This window comes from Ctenopharyngodon idella, chromosome 13 (genome assembly GCF_019924925.1).
Source record: "Ctenopharyngodon idella isolate HZGC_01 chromosome 13, HZGC01, whole genome shotgun sequence".
Lineage (NCBI taxonomy): Eukaryota > Metazoa > Chordata > Actinopteri > Cypriniformes > Xenocyprididae > Ctenopharyngodon > Ctenopharyngodon idella.
The window spans coordinates 26,360,711-26,373,845 of record NC_067232.1 but is presented as its reverse complement, the minus strand read 5'-3'; the positions used below and the strand labels follow the sequence as shown (position 1 = coordinate 26,373,845).

At 36.3% G+C, this 13,135-nt stretch overlaps 1 protein-coding gene across 2 annotated transcripts; it reads left to right on the top strand.

Annotated features, from left to right (window-relative positions):
• The first annotated feature begins 53 nt into the window (after positions 1–53).
• On the top strand, positions 54–12,228 carry LOC127525298 (zinc finger protein 518A). 2 transcript variants are annotated; one of them, XM_051917741.1, is made up of 4 exons: positions 54–232; positions 2,750–2,857; positions 5,540–7,573; positions 10,151–12,228. In XM_051917741.1, the coding sequence occupies exons 3-4, from the start codon at positions 5,557–5,559 to the stop codon at positions 10,897–10,899; spliced, it is 2,766 nt and encodes a 921-aa protein (XP_051773701.1). In that variant the 5' UTR covers positions 54–232; positions 2,750–2,857; positions 5,540–5,556; the 3' UTR covers positions 10,900–12,228. The 2 variants fall into 2 exon arrangements, with proteins under 2 accessions (XP_051773701.1, XP_051773700.1); XM_051917740.1 differs by lacking the exon at positions 54–232 and having other exon boundaries at positions 2,513–2,857.
• The last annotated feature ends 907 nt before the right edge of the window (positions 12,229–13,135 follow it).

The following is a 13,135-nucleotide window of genomic DNA, read 5'->3' as shown; positions in this document are numbered from 1 at the left end:
GAAAGTTTTGTTAATGCAGCGAGAAAGAAATGCTAATCACAGAATTGCACAGAAAAAGGGATCATATAAGATGGCATCTTACACAGACACGAGAAGAATCACAATGTTCAGTAATCGATGTTTGTAAAAGTGCACATGTATTTGAGCCTGCTATAACACTTTATCACCGCTAGAGGCCAACCTCTCCTCAACAATGACTGGAAATCCTGCGCTACCTAACATCTGTTTCCTGGTATTTATAACCCTTGCTATTAAACTACAACTTTACAAAAGTACTACATGGGTACTAATGCACTTCTACTGCATAAAATACATATAATATCCTTATTATTGCATTTTTATGGTAACTTGCATGGAATTTATGTGCTTAAGTCAAATTACAAGTCCTGTAAATCAATCACACACACACAGTGTGTGTGAGTGTGTGTGTGTGTGTGTGTGTGTGAGTGAGTGAGTATATATGTGTTGTGTGTGTTTGTATGTTTATGTATGTGTTTGTGTTGTGTATGTGTGAGTATGTATGTGTTGTGTGTGTTTGCATGTGTTTATGTATGTGTGTGAGTATGTATGTGTGCCAATGTGTGAGTGTGTATGTTTATGTATGTGTGTCAGTGTGCGTATGTGTTTATCTGTGTGTGTGTGTGTGTGTGTGTGTCAATGTGTGTGTATGTGTTTATGTATGTGTGTCAATGTGTGTGGGAATTTGTTGTGTGTGTGTATGTATGTGTTGAGTGTGTGTGTGTTTGTGTGTGTGCGTGTGTATGTGTGAGTGTATGTTTATGTATGTGTGCAAATGTGTGTACTTGTTGTGTATGTGTGAGTGCGTATGTGTTTATCTGTGTGTGTGTGTGTGTGTGAGTGTGTATGTGTTTATGTATGTGTGTGTCAATGTGTGTGTATGTGTTGTGTATGTGTGAGTGTGTATGTGTTTATGTATGTGTGTCAATGTGTGTGGGAATTTGTGTGTGTGTCAGTGTGCGTGTGTATGTGTGAGTGTATGTTTATGTATGTGTGCAAATGTGTGTGTATTTGTTGTGTATGTGTGAGTGCGTATGTGTTTATCTGTGTGTGTGTGTGTATAAGTGTGTATGTGTTTATGTATGTGTGTGTCAATGTGTGTGTATGTGTTGTGTGTGTGAGTGTGTGTGTTTATGTATGTGTGTGTCAATGTGTGTGTATGTGTTGTGTGTGTGAGTGTGTGTGTTTATGTATGTGTGTGTCAATGTGTGTGTATATGTGTGAGTATGTGTGTGTTGTGTGTGTGTTTGCATGTGTTTATGTATGTGTGTGAGTATGTATGTGTGTCAATGTGTGAGTGTGTATGTTTATGTATGTTTGTGTGTCAGTGTGCGTGTGTGTGTGTGTATGTGTGAGTGTATGTTTATGTATGCGTGCAAATGTGTGTGTATTTATTGTGTGTGTGTGTGTCAATGTGTGTGTATTTGTTGTGTATGTGTGAGTCTGTATGTGATTATCTGTGTGTGTGTGTATCAATGTGTGTATTTGTTGTGTATGTGTGAGTGTGTATGTGATTATCTGTGTGTGTGTATCAATGTGTGTATTTGTTGTGTATGTGTTTATGTATGTGTGTGTCAGTGTGTGTGTATTTGTTGTGTATATGTGAGAGTGTGTGTGTGAGAGAATGTATGTTTGTGTGTCAGTGTGTGTGTGTGTTTGTGTTTGTATGTTTATGTATGTGTGTGAGTGAGTGATTACGTATGAGTGTATGTGTGTTTTTGTGTGTGAGTGTGTTTGTTTGTGTGTTTATGTGTGTGTGTGTGTAAATGTGTTGTGTGTGTGTTCAATTAATTTTAATAACTGAGCAAATTGTTTTATTAAAAATAGTTAAAAAAAAAAAAAAAAAGAAAGAAAGAAAGAAAGAAAAAGCATTATTAGCAGTATCACAAGAGTAAACCACATTAGCACCAACACCCTGAGCGGAAATACAGTAAATCTAAGAAAAGAGAGATAGATACATATAATAAACCTCAACCTCAACCAGACTGTGCTTTCTTTTTCAGATTTGTGTTTTCCTTACGTCTCTAGTTTTTGACCAATGTATTTCCAGGACCTTGCCAGTTTTTAATGATTACAGAAATGTTATCTTTTTAAGTAATAGATTTAAATGATATAAATTTTTTTTAATGATCGATTCTTTAAATGTACCTTTTCTCTCCCAATAGCCTATTGAATATTTTGGTCACATCCTTAATATCTAAGGAATGAAATTCTCATGACTTTTTCATTTTAATAAATGTAATAATTTATAAAGTTTTTATGTTTTCCATGACCCCAGGAACCCTAAATAAGCCACTTTTACTGACCTAAATGGTCCTAAATTGAAAAAATCAGAAATAGATTGAAATAAATATAGCATATAAATAAAGTAAAAAACAACAAAACAATTAATGTCAAGTGTTATAATGCATGCATGCATGTTCTTCTTTTCTCACGTTGTTATTTTTGTAGAAAAGCACGTAATAAACTGCTCACTATATAAGTGACGTGTGAAGTGGCTCTATATGGTCGTTATAAGCAGTGTTGAGTGATGATATGTTGAAAGAGGAAGCACATGTTGTCTTCATAGGCTGTACTTTTCTGTTTACAAACTCAAATAATCTGTTGCGTGAATGAAAGAAAACGAACAACTTGTTTCACAAAATGAAAGCGTACAACTAAGCATTAGTGAATGAAAAAATGCATGCAATTTAGACAATGCAATTAGACATTAGTATGATGTGGCACGCAGGTAATCCATTCTTGTCACGGGCTTGAGCTGCTTTGTCCCCGGATTGAACTGTCATGGCTGCCGTGCGCTGCTGACTGATTCTGGTTGGACGGGAGGCGGAAAAGCGCTGTAAGTCTGATCACCTTCGACATTTTACATGCACTTATAAGCGTTTTCACATATGCATTACGTAAACGTTGACTTTGGAGAAGAATTAAAGTTTTAGAAGTGGAAATGTAATGTCGCACGCGCGAATGGCATGACACATATAGCAGTTTGAAACATGTTTGTTGGCCAACTTTACATAAGCAGGACTGCATAGTTGCTGGAGTAAACTCTATCGCGGGCTATTTGCATTGCATTTTACATTGCATTGCATTAAGTAATCTAAAACTTTATAACACGTTCATTGCATTGTGACACGGGGAGAATTGGGCAACTGAACCACAGGTGCAAACTGATTATAATTCAACTTGTGCAACTCGAGATGCATGTTTAGTACGCGCTCATTGATTGCTTTTGATTGATTTCTTACGTTTTATGTCATGGGTCAGTATGCACATGTGTATATGAAGAGGAAGATTAGTATATACCAGTACAACTATGCTTACAAAACAGTACAGTGCCATGGGACTTTGATGTATATCGTCGTGGGACTAAAAGGCTATAGGATTACTATGGAAGTCAAGTGTATTTCAAAGAATACCATGGTATTACCATGGTACATGTCCAAAAAAAAAAAAAAACCCTGTTACTAAAGTCAAAGTGTATTTGTTACACATTAAATGTTAAATTCCTTTAAACTAACCTTTAACCTTTATAAGAATAATGTTAAGGAATGATAGTAAAAGTAAATAGATAACAAAAGTGTATATACTATGTAATAAATATAAATGTAAGTGAAAATGTACTATCATGATGTTCAAAAATCATGGTAATACCATAGTACATACTGAACACACACACATAGGGTAATACAAACATACCGAATTGTAATTAATATGTTGTAGTCTGGTTTAGGCTAACTAAGTGAAGGTTATATGAAGATGACATATTTCATATTGTTGTAATTACTGTATATGTGACAGTATTTTCGATTTGATTTTTGTTGTGTGAATTGCAAGTTCGTGGATTTTGATCATAAACGCTAGTTAATTAGATAGTTTGCACAATATGCACATCATGCGTTACAATAATTAATCAAAATGTTATAAACGAGCAAAGTTTTAACAACATGTCACATACACTACTGGTCAAAAGTTTGGGGTCGGTTAATGTTTTTGAAAGAAGTCTTATCTGCTCACCATGGCTGCCTTTTTTGATCAAAAATACAGTAAAAACAGTAATATTTTGAAATATTATTACAATTTCAAATGCTGTTTTCTATGTGCATATATAGTAAACTGTAATTTATTCCTGTGATCAAAGCTGAATTTTCAGCATCATTACTCCAGTCTTCAGTGTCACATGATCCTTCAGAAATCATTCTAATATGATGATTTGCTGCTCAAGAAACATTTATGATTATTATCAATGTTGAAAACAGTTGTGCTGCTTCAGATTTTTGTGGAAGCTGTGATTCTTTGATTAATAGAAAGTTCGAAAGAACAGCATTTATTTGAAATCTTTACTGTCACTTTTGATCAATTTAATGCATCATTGCTGAATAAAAATATTAATTTCTTGAAAAGAAAAAAAAACTTACTAACCTAAGACTTTTGAACAGTAGTGTAAAATCAGTTTACACAGTTAAAACCACAAAAAAATCCAATCTTCCTGTTTTTAGTTTTTTGATTAAAAACAAATGAATTCAAATGAACATTTGAACGTTAATATATATCCCATGTACAGTCAAACCAAAAATTATTCAGACATTTTTTATATATTAATATATAGTTTCGATATTTTTTTCTATTTAAAACTTCTTCTGTAGTTACATCGTGTACTAAGACCGACGGAAAATGAAAAGTTGTGATTTTCTAGGCCGATATGGCTAGGAACTATACTCTCATTCCGGCGTAATAATCAAGGAAATTTGCTGTCGTACCATGGCTGCAGCAGGCGCAATGATATTACGCAGCGTCTCTCACAAATGTCTCCATGGTTGCAAGGCACGCGCCCTATGCAAACGGGGTCACAGGCGTTGCGTAATATCATTGCGCCTGCTGCACTCATGGTACGGCAGCAAATTTCCTTGATTATTACGCCGGAATGAGAGTATAGTTCCTAGCCATATCGGCATAGAAAATTGCAACTTTTCATTTTCTGTCGGTCTTAGTACACGATGTAACTACAGAAGAGTCAAGTTTTAAATAGGAAAAATATCGAAACTCTTTGGTCATTTTTGAGCGAGATGCTAACGGTCTAATCAAATTCTATGAACTATGCTAAGCTATGCTAAAAGTGGTACCGCCAGACCCGGAGATCGGCTGAATGGATTCGAAAACGGTAAAACTCAACTGTTTAACTCTAGGGGAGTTGGAAAATGAGCCTATTTTCAAAAAAAGTGGAGTGTTCCTTTAAGTGTTATCTGACATAATTAAGATTAATTTTTTCTGACACAGTTTAACTCTGAGATCTTGTCATATTTTATTACCATTTTTTTAAACTATAGTGAATAAACTGAATTAATGAATGAAATGTTCAAGGTGTCTGAATAAATTTTGGTTTGACTGTATGTGTATTGCAACCAGAACCATTGGTGAAAATATAATGACAGATTTTTAAGTATGATGTTACATTTTTTAATGTTGATTGTTGACTTTTAAGCATGATCTATCTAAAAGTTACATTTTTCCTTGTCTTGTATAGGGCTCTGTACATCCAATATGAATGGGGTCAACGCCAACCCTGACACTCAGGTTGGGAATGAAGAGAGGGGCATTTGGCATAAACGCCTGCGTCTCAGGAAGTCCTCCTTTTCATTCCCCGCTGAACAAAACACTGTGAAAGAGGAGGAGAATGTTACAGCACTTGGACAGAAGGAAACAAAGAAGTCCAAGAAAGGACGGCTGGCGGTGAACACATTCATCTGCTCTGCATGCAACGACGGCATCTCCTTTAGACCTGCCGAATTAATGATGCATTTTAAGATTGTCCACGGAGGCAAAGGAAACCCACCGATGTTTCCATGCAACGTGTGCGGTTTCTCCACGCCAGTGTTCACTACGCTTCAGCAGCACCGAATGCATCACAAGGATGGTTTGTTCACTTGTGAGATTTGTAATGACAACGTCCAGCAAACACTGCCCCAACTAACCAAACATTGTCAAACTCACCATTCTCTGAATGGTCAATACTACTGTCAAAAATGCAAGCTCTCCATCCAGGAGATTGAGCAGTTTGTATGTCACTCATGTTCACCACCAATCGTAAGCAATCATGAAGAAAGCATTACTAATGGTAAGTTGGGGCCGGCACAGAAAAACAATCTTCTAAAGCACATGGCTGCTGCATGCCGTCAAAGGTGGAGCAGAAGAAATTGGTGGAGAAAACAGACACAAGCCTGCAAGAAAGACAGTAACCCGTCCCAAGAGTTTAAGTTCTTGCTTCCAAAACCAGAACCTCAATGGGCATCTCAATTATTACCATTATCCACACCTGGTCTACTGGACAACCAAGGCATGTTGTTGGATCCAGAGAAGACCTTGGAGGAAACACAGCAGTTTCTTGAAAGGACAGTTTGTAGTGGTAAAAAGTGGCCTGCATCTCTCAAAAGTGAGCATGATCTTGTGCCGACTACACCCTGTCCGTCAAAACTGAATGCAAAGCAATGTAGCACGCCACACCCAGGCCTGCAGCGCACTGGGAAAGATAAGCTAACCGGACTTATGGAGAAGAACAATATATCTGTTCCCCCAGATTGCACTACAAAGGTGGTCGGGTTCAAGATGGTGGACGGCAGAAAGCATTTAGTTCTCAAAGTCATTCCTTCAAACAAGCAAGACACTTTGACTCCAGTGGAATCGAATTGTGTTGAATCTCACACTGTGAAACCAACCAATCAACAAGATGAATCCAATGATATTTCAACTGTTAATGCCTCAGGAAACTGTTCTCATGCTCAGGTGACATCTAGAAGGTCTTCGTCCCAAAGAAAGAAGCAGGAACGATGTGTAGCTCAGAGGAACTTTTTGTCTTCAGTGGTTGAAAGGATAAAAAGCCAACAAAAAGATGGCTGCAACAATCAGGAACCTACCGAATGCAATACATCCATTAATCTTGACGCCTTCAACCTCACAAAGAGACTGCGTTCTTGTGCTGAGGTGCATATTCAAAGTCCCCGTGCAAAGAGAGCGAAAGACTGCCAAGACAAAACCCTCAGTGAATCAGAGGAAAACTTTACCGCATGCCAAGGAGATTCAGGCTGTCATAGTGATCTGACCTCGGATACGGGTTCTGTGGAAGAGAGGTGTAGTTCACGACTCCTTACGGCGGCGTTTGATAAAGAACACAATCTTACACTAGACTCAAACATCATTCGGCTTCATTCAAACACAGATTCTTGCTCAATCTCAGGGTTTGATTGCATTAGTCCGTCCTCTAGATCTCCCCTGAAGGATTTGACTGAGTCTTTGTGTCATTTTCAAAGTGAAGATGAGGGCCTGTTATTCCACAGCCATGCCGACAAGTGCACAAACAACATGGACCCCAGAGATTCCCTGGTCCCGGTAGGTCAGCACGACTGTGAGAGGGAAAACTTCAGCGCTCCAGACCTGTATCAGACGGTGGATGAGCTGCCTTTAACAACAATCAGCCATTTGCTGGATGAAGTGGGAGCGGATCGGACGTTATCTTCACACAACGGCTCTGATGAACCTCTGCAAGATTTAGCACGCACCGGAGGTAAAGTGTACTTGTTGTGTTTTGTCATTTAGACAGCATTCGCGTGGAAATTTCAATGCAATTGTGTTCAGTGGAATATATATTTTTTCTAGTTATACTCAAAATATTTGATTGGCTTTGAAGTAAAAAAAAAAAAAAAAAAAAGTCACGCCATGGAAAATCATCAGTCAGAAGGTGTGTAGAGTAAGAAATGTGGTCTATCCTTCAAGACTTTTGTAAAAGCATGGACTTTAACAGCATGTTTAATATGGTTCGGCCTACAAAACACTGAAATCTTTCCAAAACATTTCCAGTAGCCAAAAAATTCATTGTTTAGCAGTTCAGTATATCTAAAGTCGCATGCATAGATATCTAAATGGAGACTTCACCATATTGCATCAGTCAAAGCTGGTCTGTGAACACTTGAGAGCGAATTGACTGTGCAAACTTACTTATTCACATGTACGAACATCTGTATCTGCGATAGTCATTAGCAGCTGATGTTCACAGGATTTCATATATCATTAATGTTAGATAGTTCTGCATATGGTGCATAAAATATAATGGTTAAAGCTATTATAAATATTATTAATTATCAGAATCTACTATAGATTATGAATATCATATCATGGAATCTTGAGGTTTTCTATTGAAGCTTGTTTCCGCCACTAAATAAAAAAATAACAAAAGGTAATTGCGACTTTTTATCTCGCAATTCTGACTTTTTTCTTGCAATTGTGATTTTGCATCTCACAATTCTGACTTTATTTCTCAGAATTGTGAGTTTATATTTCGCAATTCTGACTTTTTAACATGCAGTTGCGAGTTATAAAGTCAGAATTTTGAGATATAAACTCGCAATTCTGAGAAAAAAGTCAGTCTATTTTCCCTCACAATTGCACATTATAACACACAATTGCGAGTATATGTCACAATTCTGACTTTATATCTCGCAATTCTGACTTTATAACTCGCAATTCTGACTTCATATCTCACAATTCTGACTTCATAACTCACAATTCTGACTTCATATCTCGCAATTCTGACTTCATATCTCGCAATTCTGACTTTATAACTCACAATTCTGACTTTATAACTCATAATTCTGACTTCATATCTCGCAATTCTGAATTTATATCTCGCAATTCTGACTTCATAACTCACAATTCTGACTTTATAACTCACAATTCTGACTTCATATCTCGCAATTCTGACTTTATATCTCGCAATTCTGACTTTATATCTCGCAATTCTGACTTCATATCTCGCAATTCTGACTTTATATCACGCAATTCTGACTTTATAACTCGCAATTCTGACTTTATATCTCGCAATTCTGACTTTATAACTCGCAATTCTGATTTAATATCACAATTCTGACTTTTTATCTCACATTTCTGACTTTTTAACTTGCAATTGTGAGTTTATAACTCGCAATTCTGAGAAAAAAAGTCAGAATTGTGAGATAAAAAGTTGCAATTACCTTTTTTATTTCATGGCGGAAACAAGCTTCCATAGTTTTCATCCTTTTGACGTTATTTGAAATATATTTATCAAAATTATCATCAAAAAAATTTTTTTTTTTTTTTTTTATTCTGAAATTGCTCGGTAACCATCTTTTCAATCAGCCTAATGTTGCCACAAAAATTCAAAGCATTTAATGCATTAAGTAAAATATAGTCATTTAACATGTTTTATATGTTTTTCACCATATATTTATCAATGTGTTTTTTATGCTTTTTTAATGTATTTACTCTGAAATGGCTTTGCCACAAAGGTTCAAATCATTTAACGCAAGTTTAATTCAAATATAGTAATTAATTAAACATGCTTTCCATATTTTTCTCTAAATTAACACAAGGATGAATATTTATTCTTTTTTATTTTATTTGTACCAGTAATAGAATGCATAGTACAGAAATATTAATTTTTTTTCTTCATATACAGGATACACTACCTTCAGAAATCATTCTAATATGCTGATTTATTGTCAGTGTTGGAAACGGTTGTGCTGCTTAATATTTCAAGATTCTTTGACGTAACAATATACACTATAGCGTTCAAAAGTTTGGGGTCAGTAATTGTTTTGAAAGAAATTAATACTTTTTTTCAGCAAGGATGTGTTTAATTGAAAATGGTATTGTTATATTGTTAGAAAAGATTCTTTCGAACTATTTATTCATCATTGAATCCTGAAAAAAGTATCACAGGTTCCAAAAAAAAAAAAAAAAAAAATGAAGCAGCACATTGATAATAACTGAGCATCAAATCAGCATATTAGAATGATTTCTGAAGGATCATGTGACACTGAAGACTGGAGTAATGATGCTGAAAATTCAGCTTTGATCACATAAATAAATTACATTTTACAATATGTTCACATAGAAAACAGCTCTTTTAAATTGTAATAATATTTCACAATTTTTAATGCATTTTTGATCAAATAAATGCAGCTTTGATGAGCAGAAGAGACTTCTTTCAAAAACATTAAAAATAGTAATGTTTCCAAACTTGAACACCATCATATATTTTTGCTAAAACATTTTAAAGCATGTAAACGGCCATGTTAGTTATTCTTCTGCTCCATGTTTTCATCAGGTACAAACCAGCAATCTGATCCAGTCGACACCAGCATCCTCTTTCCTGATGATTCAAACTCTTCCACATGTGTACCAGCAACCGGTTCCATTGAGTCACACGGCCCTCTTGCATCACTGAACAGAAAGCGCATGGGAGAAACGTCCTCAGCGGACTCTCACAGACCCGTCAGTAAATCCCAGAAGCGATCGACTCGGGCCTCCGAAGACGTCACAGCATCCGTCCTCCACTGGGAACCGGTGGCTCGAGACGTTCCGACGACCCTTCGACTGATTCCCTACAGCTCCTCACAATCCGTTCAAATCCCACGTGATAACCAGCCTGTTATAGTTCTCAACCATCCCGACACTGATATTCCCGAGGTGACAAACATCATGAAAGTCGTTCACAAGCACAAAGGAGCCGTGCAACGGGTCGTACTGTCTCGTAAAACTCTCCGAGCGCTCTCAGATTTTAACTGCGACGCCTTCCGGAATAACCTCATCACCAATTGCCATGCGTCCCACTGCAGGAGAGAATGGCCAAATGGGACTGTTAAGGAAAGGTTCAGCTTGAAACTGAGGCTCAAAAGGGTGTGTGGAAGAAAGTATACCGTGGTACCAACACCATCAGAAAGCATTGTGCTACAGCCAACGTTTCGATGCTGGTTTTGCGGCCGGCTTTTTAGAAACCAAGAAGCTTGGGTAGGACACGGACAAAGACATCTAATGGAAGCAACCAGAGGCTGGAACCAGCTCTTTAACAGATAGGAGAACTGCATTCACACGGCAGGGACGTTTTTCTGCACTAGCCATTTTTAAGAAGTGCTGTGAATCAGGGTTACTATGCAAATCTCAGGGTGAGAAAAAATACCAAATCTGAGGATCTTCACGGTTTCATTCTTTATAGTAATATTCTTTTAAACCCTTTTTTGGGTGGCAGTTTATATGATTGAATATTCAAGTTGACACAAGAAAGCGTTATTTATTTTGTTCCACAATGTGAAAAAGTGCAGTGCATTATCTAATATATTATAAATCACTGTTTCAGACCAAATCCATCTCGCATGATACTGTGATAGATCAGAATTATTGCAGAGACCTCAGGTTTTATTACAATATTCCACTGCTGTAAACTTAATACTAATAGAACAAGTGTGTTGACCTTCACGCTGAACGAGTGTCTGAGCAGTTGTGTTTGATTTAAGACATCTGTTTGTCTTAATACTTTATGTAGCTTTAAATTCATCGTTTTATTACTTTATTTTTGGTGTTTAAAACAGATAAACTGGGGCATGTGTAGTTTAACTGCTTCATTACTTCCGTTTTGCTTTACTAATCAACTTTATTAAGGCTTTTGTGACTGGAATGTTTACAGAACATAAAGTAGGTTGTTGATCCGTTGGTCGTTGACTTTGGAAGGTGCTTTAGCTTCCTCTGTTTGTCACATTGCCTGTACATATAGCATTAGTTTAAAACTACACCTGTATGCAGTAGCATATGTTGACCCATCACTGAAATCCTGTTGTGTATTTATGCTAATTGCTTTATATTTATTTTTTCAGCATGCAGTTGGCTGTTATGTTACATGGGTTTGATTAAGGGTTTAAGTAAACGTTTAAATTAATTACCTTACATTTATATAATCGTTAATGTATTATTCATTGATAAAAGAATCTTGTAAACTGTGATGTTATGGTCTCAGTAGTCAAAATCTCTCATTTATGAAGCCAAAGGATTTTTTAAGATCAGTGTAACCTGATCAGAATAATAATTTCGTGAGGAATGGGTTTATTTTCACCAACTAAAAAGAGACCCTCGCTGACTTTTGATTGCACTGCAAAGTTTGAAGCACTTAACAGTGGTGTGAATATCATAAATGTCCCGCTGCAATATTTGAAGATGGTCTTTATTCCAGGTCTCTGATCCACTTAACTTGAAAACCAAAGAAAATGTGTCTCTTATGTTTGTGAAGAGGTTTAAACACTGGTATAAGCACTAACAGCTGTGAATGACACCTTGTGTTGCTGTATTGTAGAAGTGCCTCCATACACCCCCTAGACCTGCTATCAATAAATAAATATAATTATTTTGAACATGTATTTGTTTTCTGTTTTGATTTGAGATGAGGTAACTAGCTGTTTAAGAAACACACTATTGCTCCCATAATACAGTTGTGCATAACAAACTCTTGTCTTGTCTAGGCCCCTTTTCACAAGATGTAATATAAGTCTCTGATGTCCCCAGAATGTGTCTGTGAAGTTTCAGCTCAAAATACCCCACAGATCATTTATTATCCACCTTATTCCTGACTAGCCTACTGCGTTTCGAATTATGTGTTGCACTTCCGGTTTGGGGAAGTTCCATTTAAAAAGACTGAAACGAATCATTTCAAATCATAAGGTTGCCCTACAAATAAAGCTTATCCGTCAGTTTGACTGAATAAGCTGTCAATTTTTCTTTCATGTTTTATTTTTTATGTTTTATAACGCTTGGTATTTTAACAAAACATGTTATAACAAGAATATCTATGGCAAGAGCTCTTTTCAGTCGCTGCTTTCTATCCTCGTGATTATTTTCTTTTGTCCCTTTGCATACCGCTGTAATAGTATGAAAAAGGACAACATATACTGCACATTTGTGGTCTGTTCTCCCGATATAATTTACGATATATCCCATTAATAATTCACTGGAATGCACGAAGAATCTCTCATTTTTCTCCTCAAAGCTTCACGGCTCTTTCCAGGTTTGTTTTCACAGGTAAATACAATTAATTATCTGTAAAAATGATGGAAATCACTTTGAAATAGTATCACGCAATGCTGAAGTTCATGAACATTTTTTATTAAGGCAATGTATATTACATAATACAGATATATATCACTATAGTTCTATTTAACCCGTCCGTTATTGCTGTGGAAAGACTGATTTATTGATTTATTTTTCATGGCCTGTTGAAACTACCTTGTTGATGCTTTTACACTTTTAAATGTCCTTTTAATGTTCG

Coding starts and splice junctions, on each gene's coding strand:
- LOC127525298 (XM_051917741.1), top strand. CDS start 5,557: ATGAATGGGGTCAACGCCAACCCTGACACTCAGGTTGGGAATGAAGAG. Junction 7,574..10,150: donor AGATTTAGCACGCACCGGAG/GTAAAGTGTACT, acceptor TGTTTTCATCAG/GTACAAACCAGCAATCTGAT.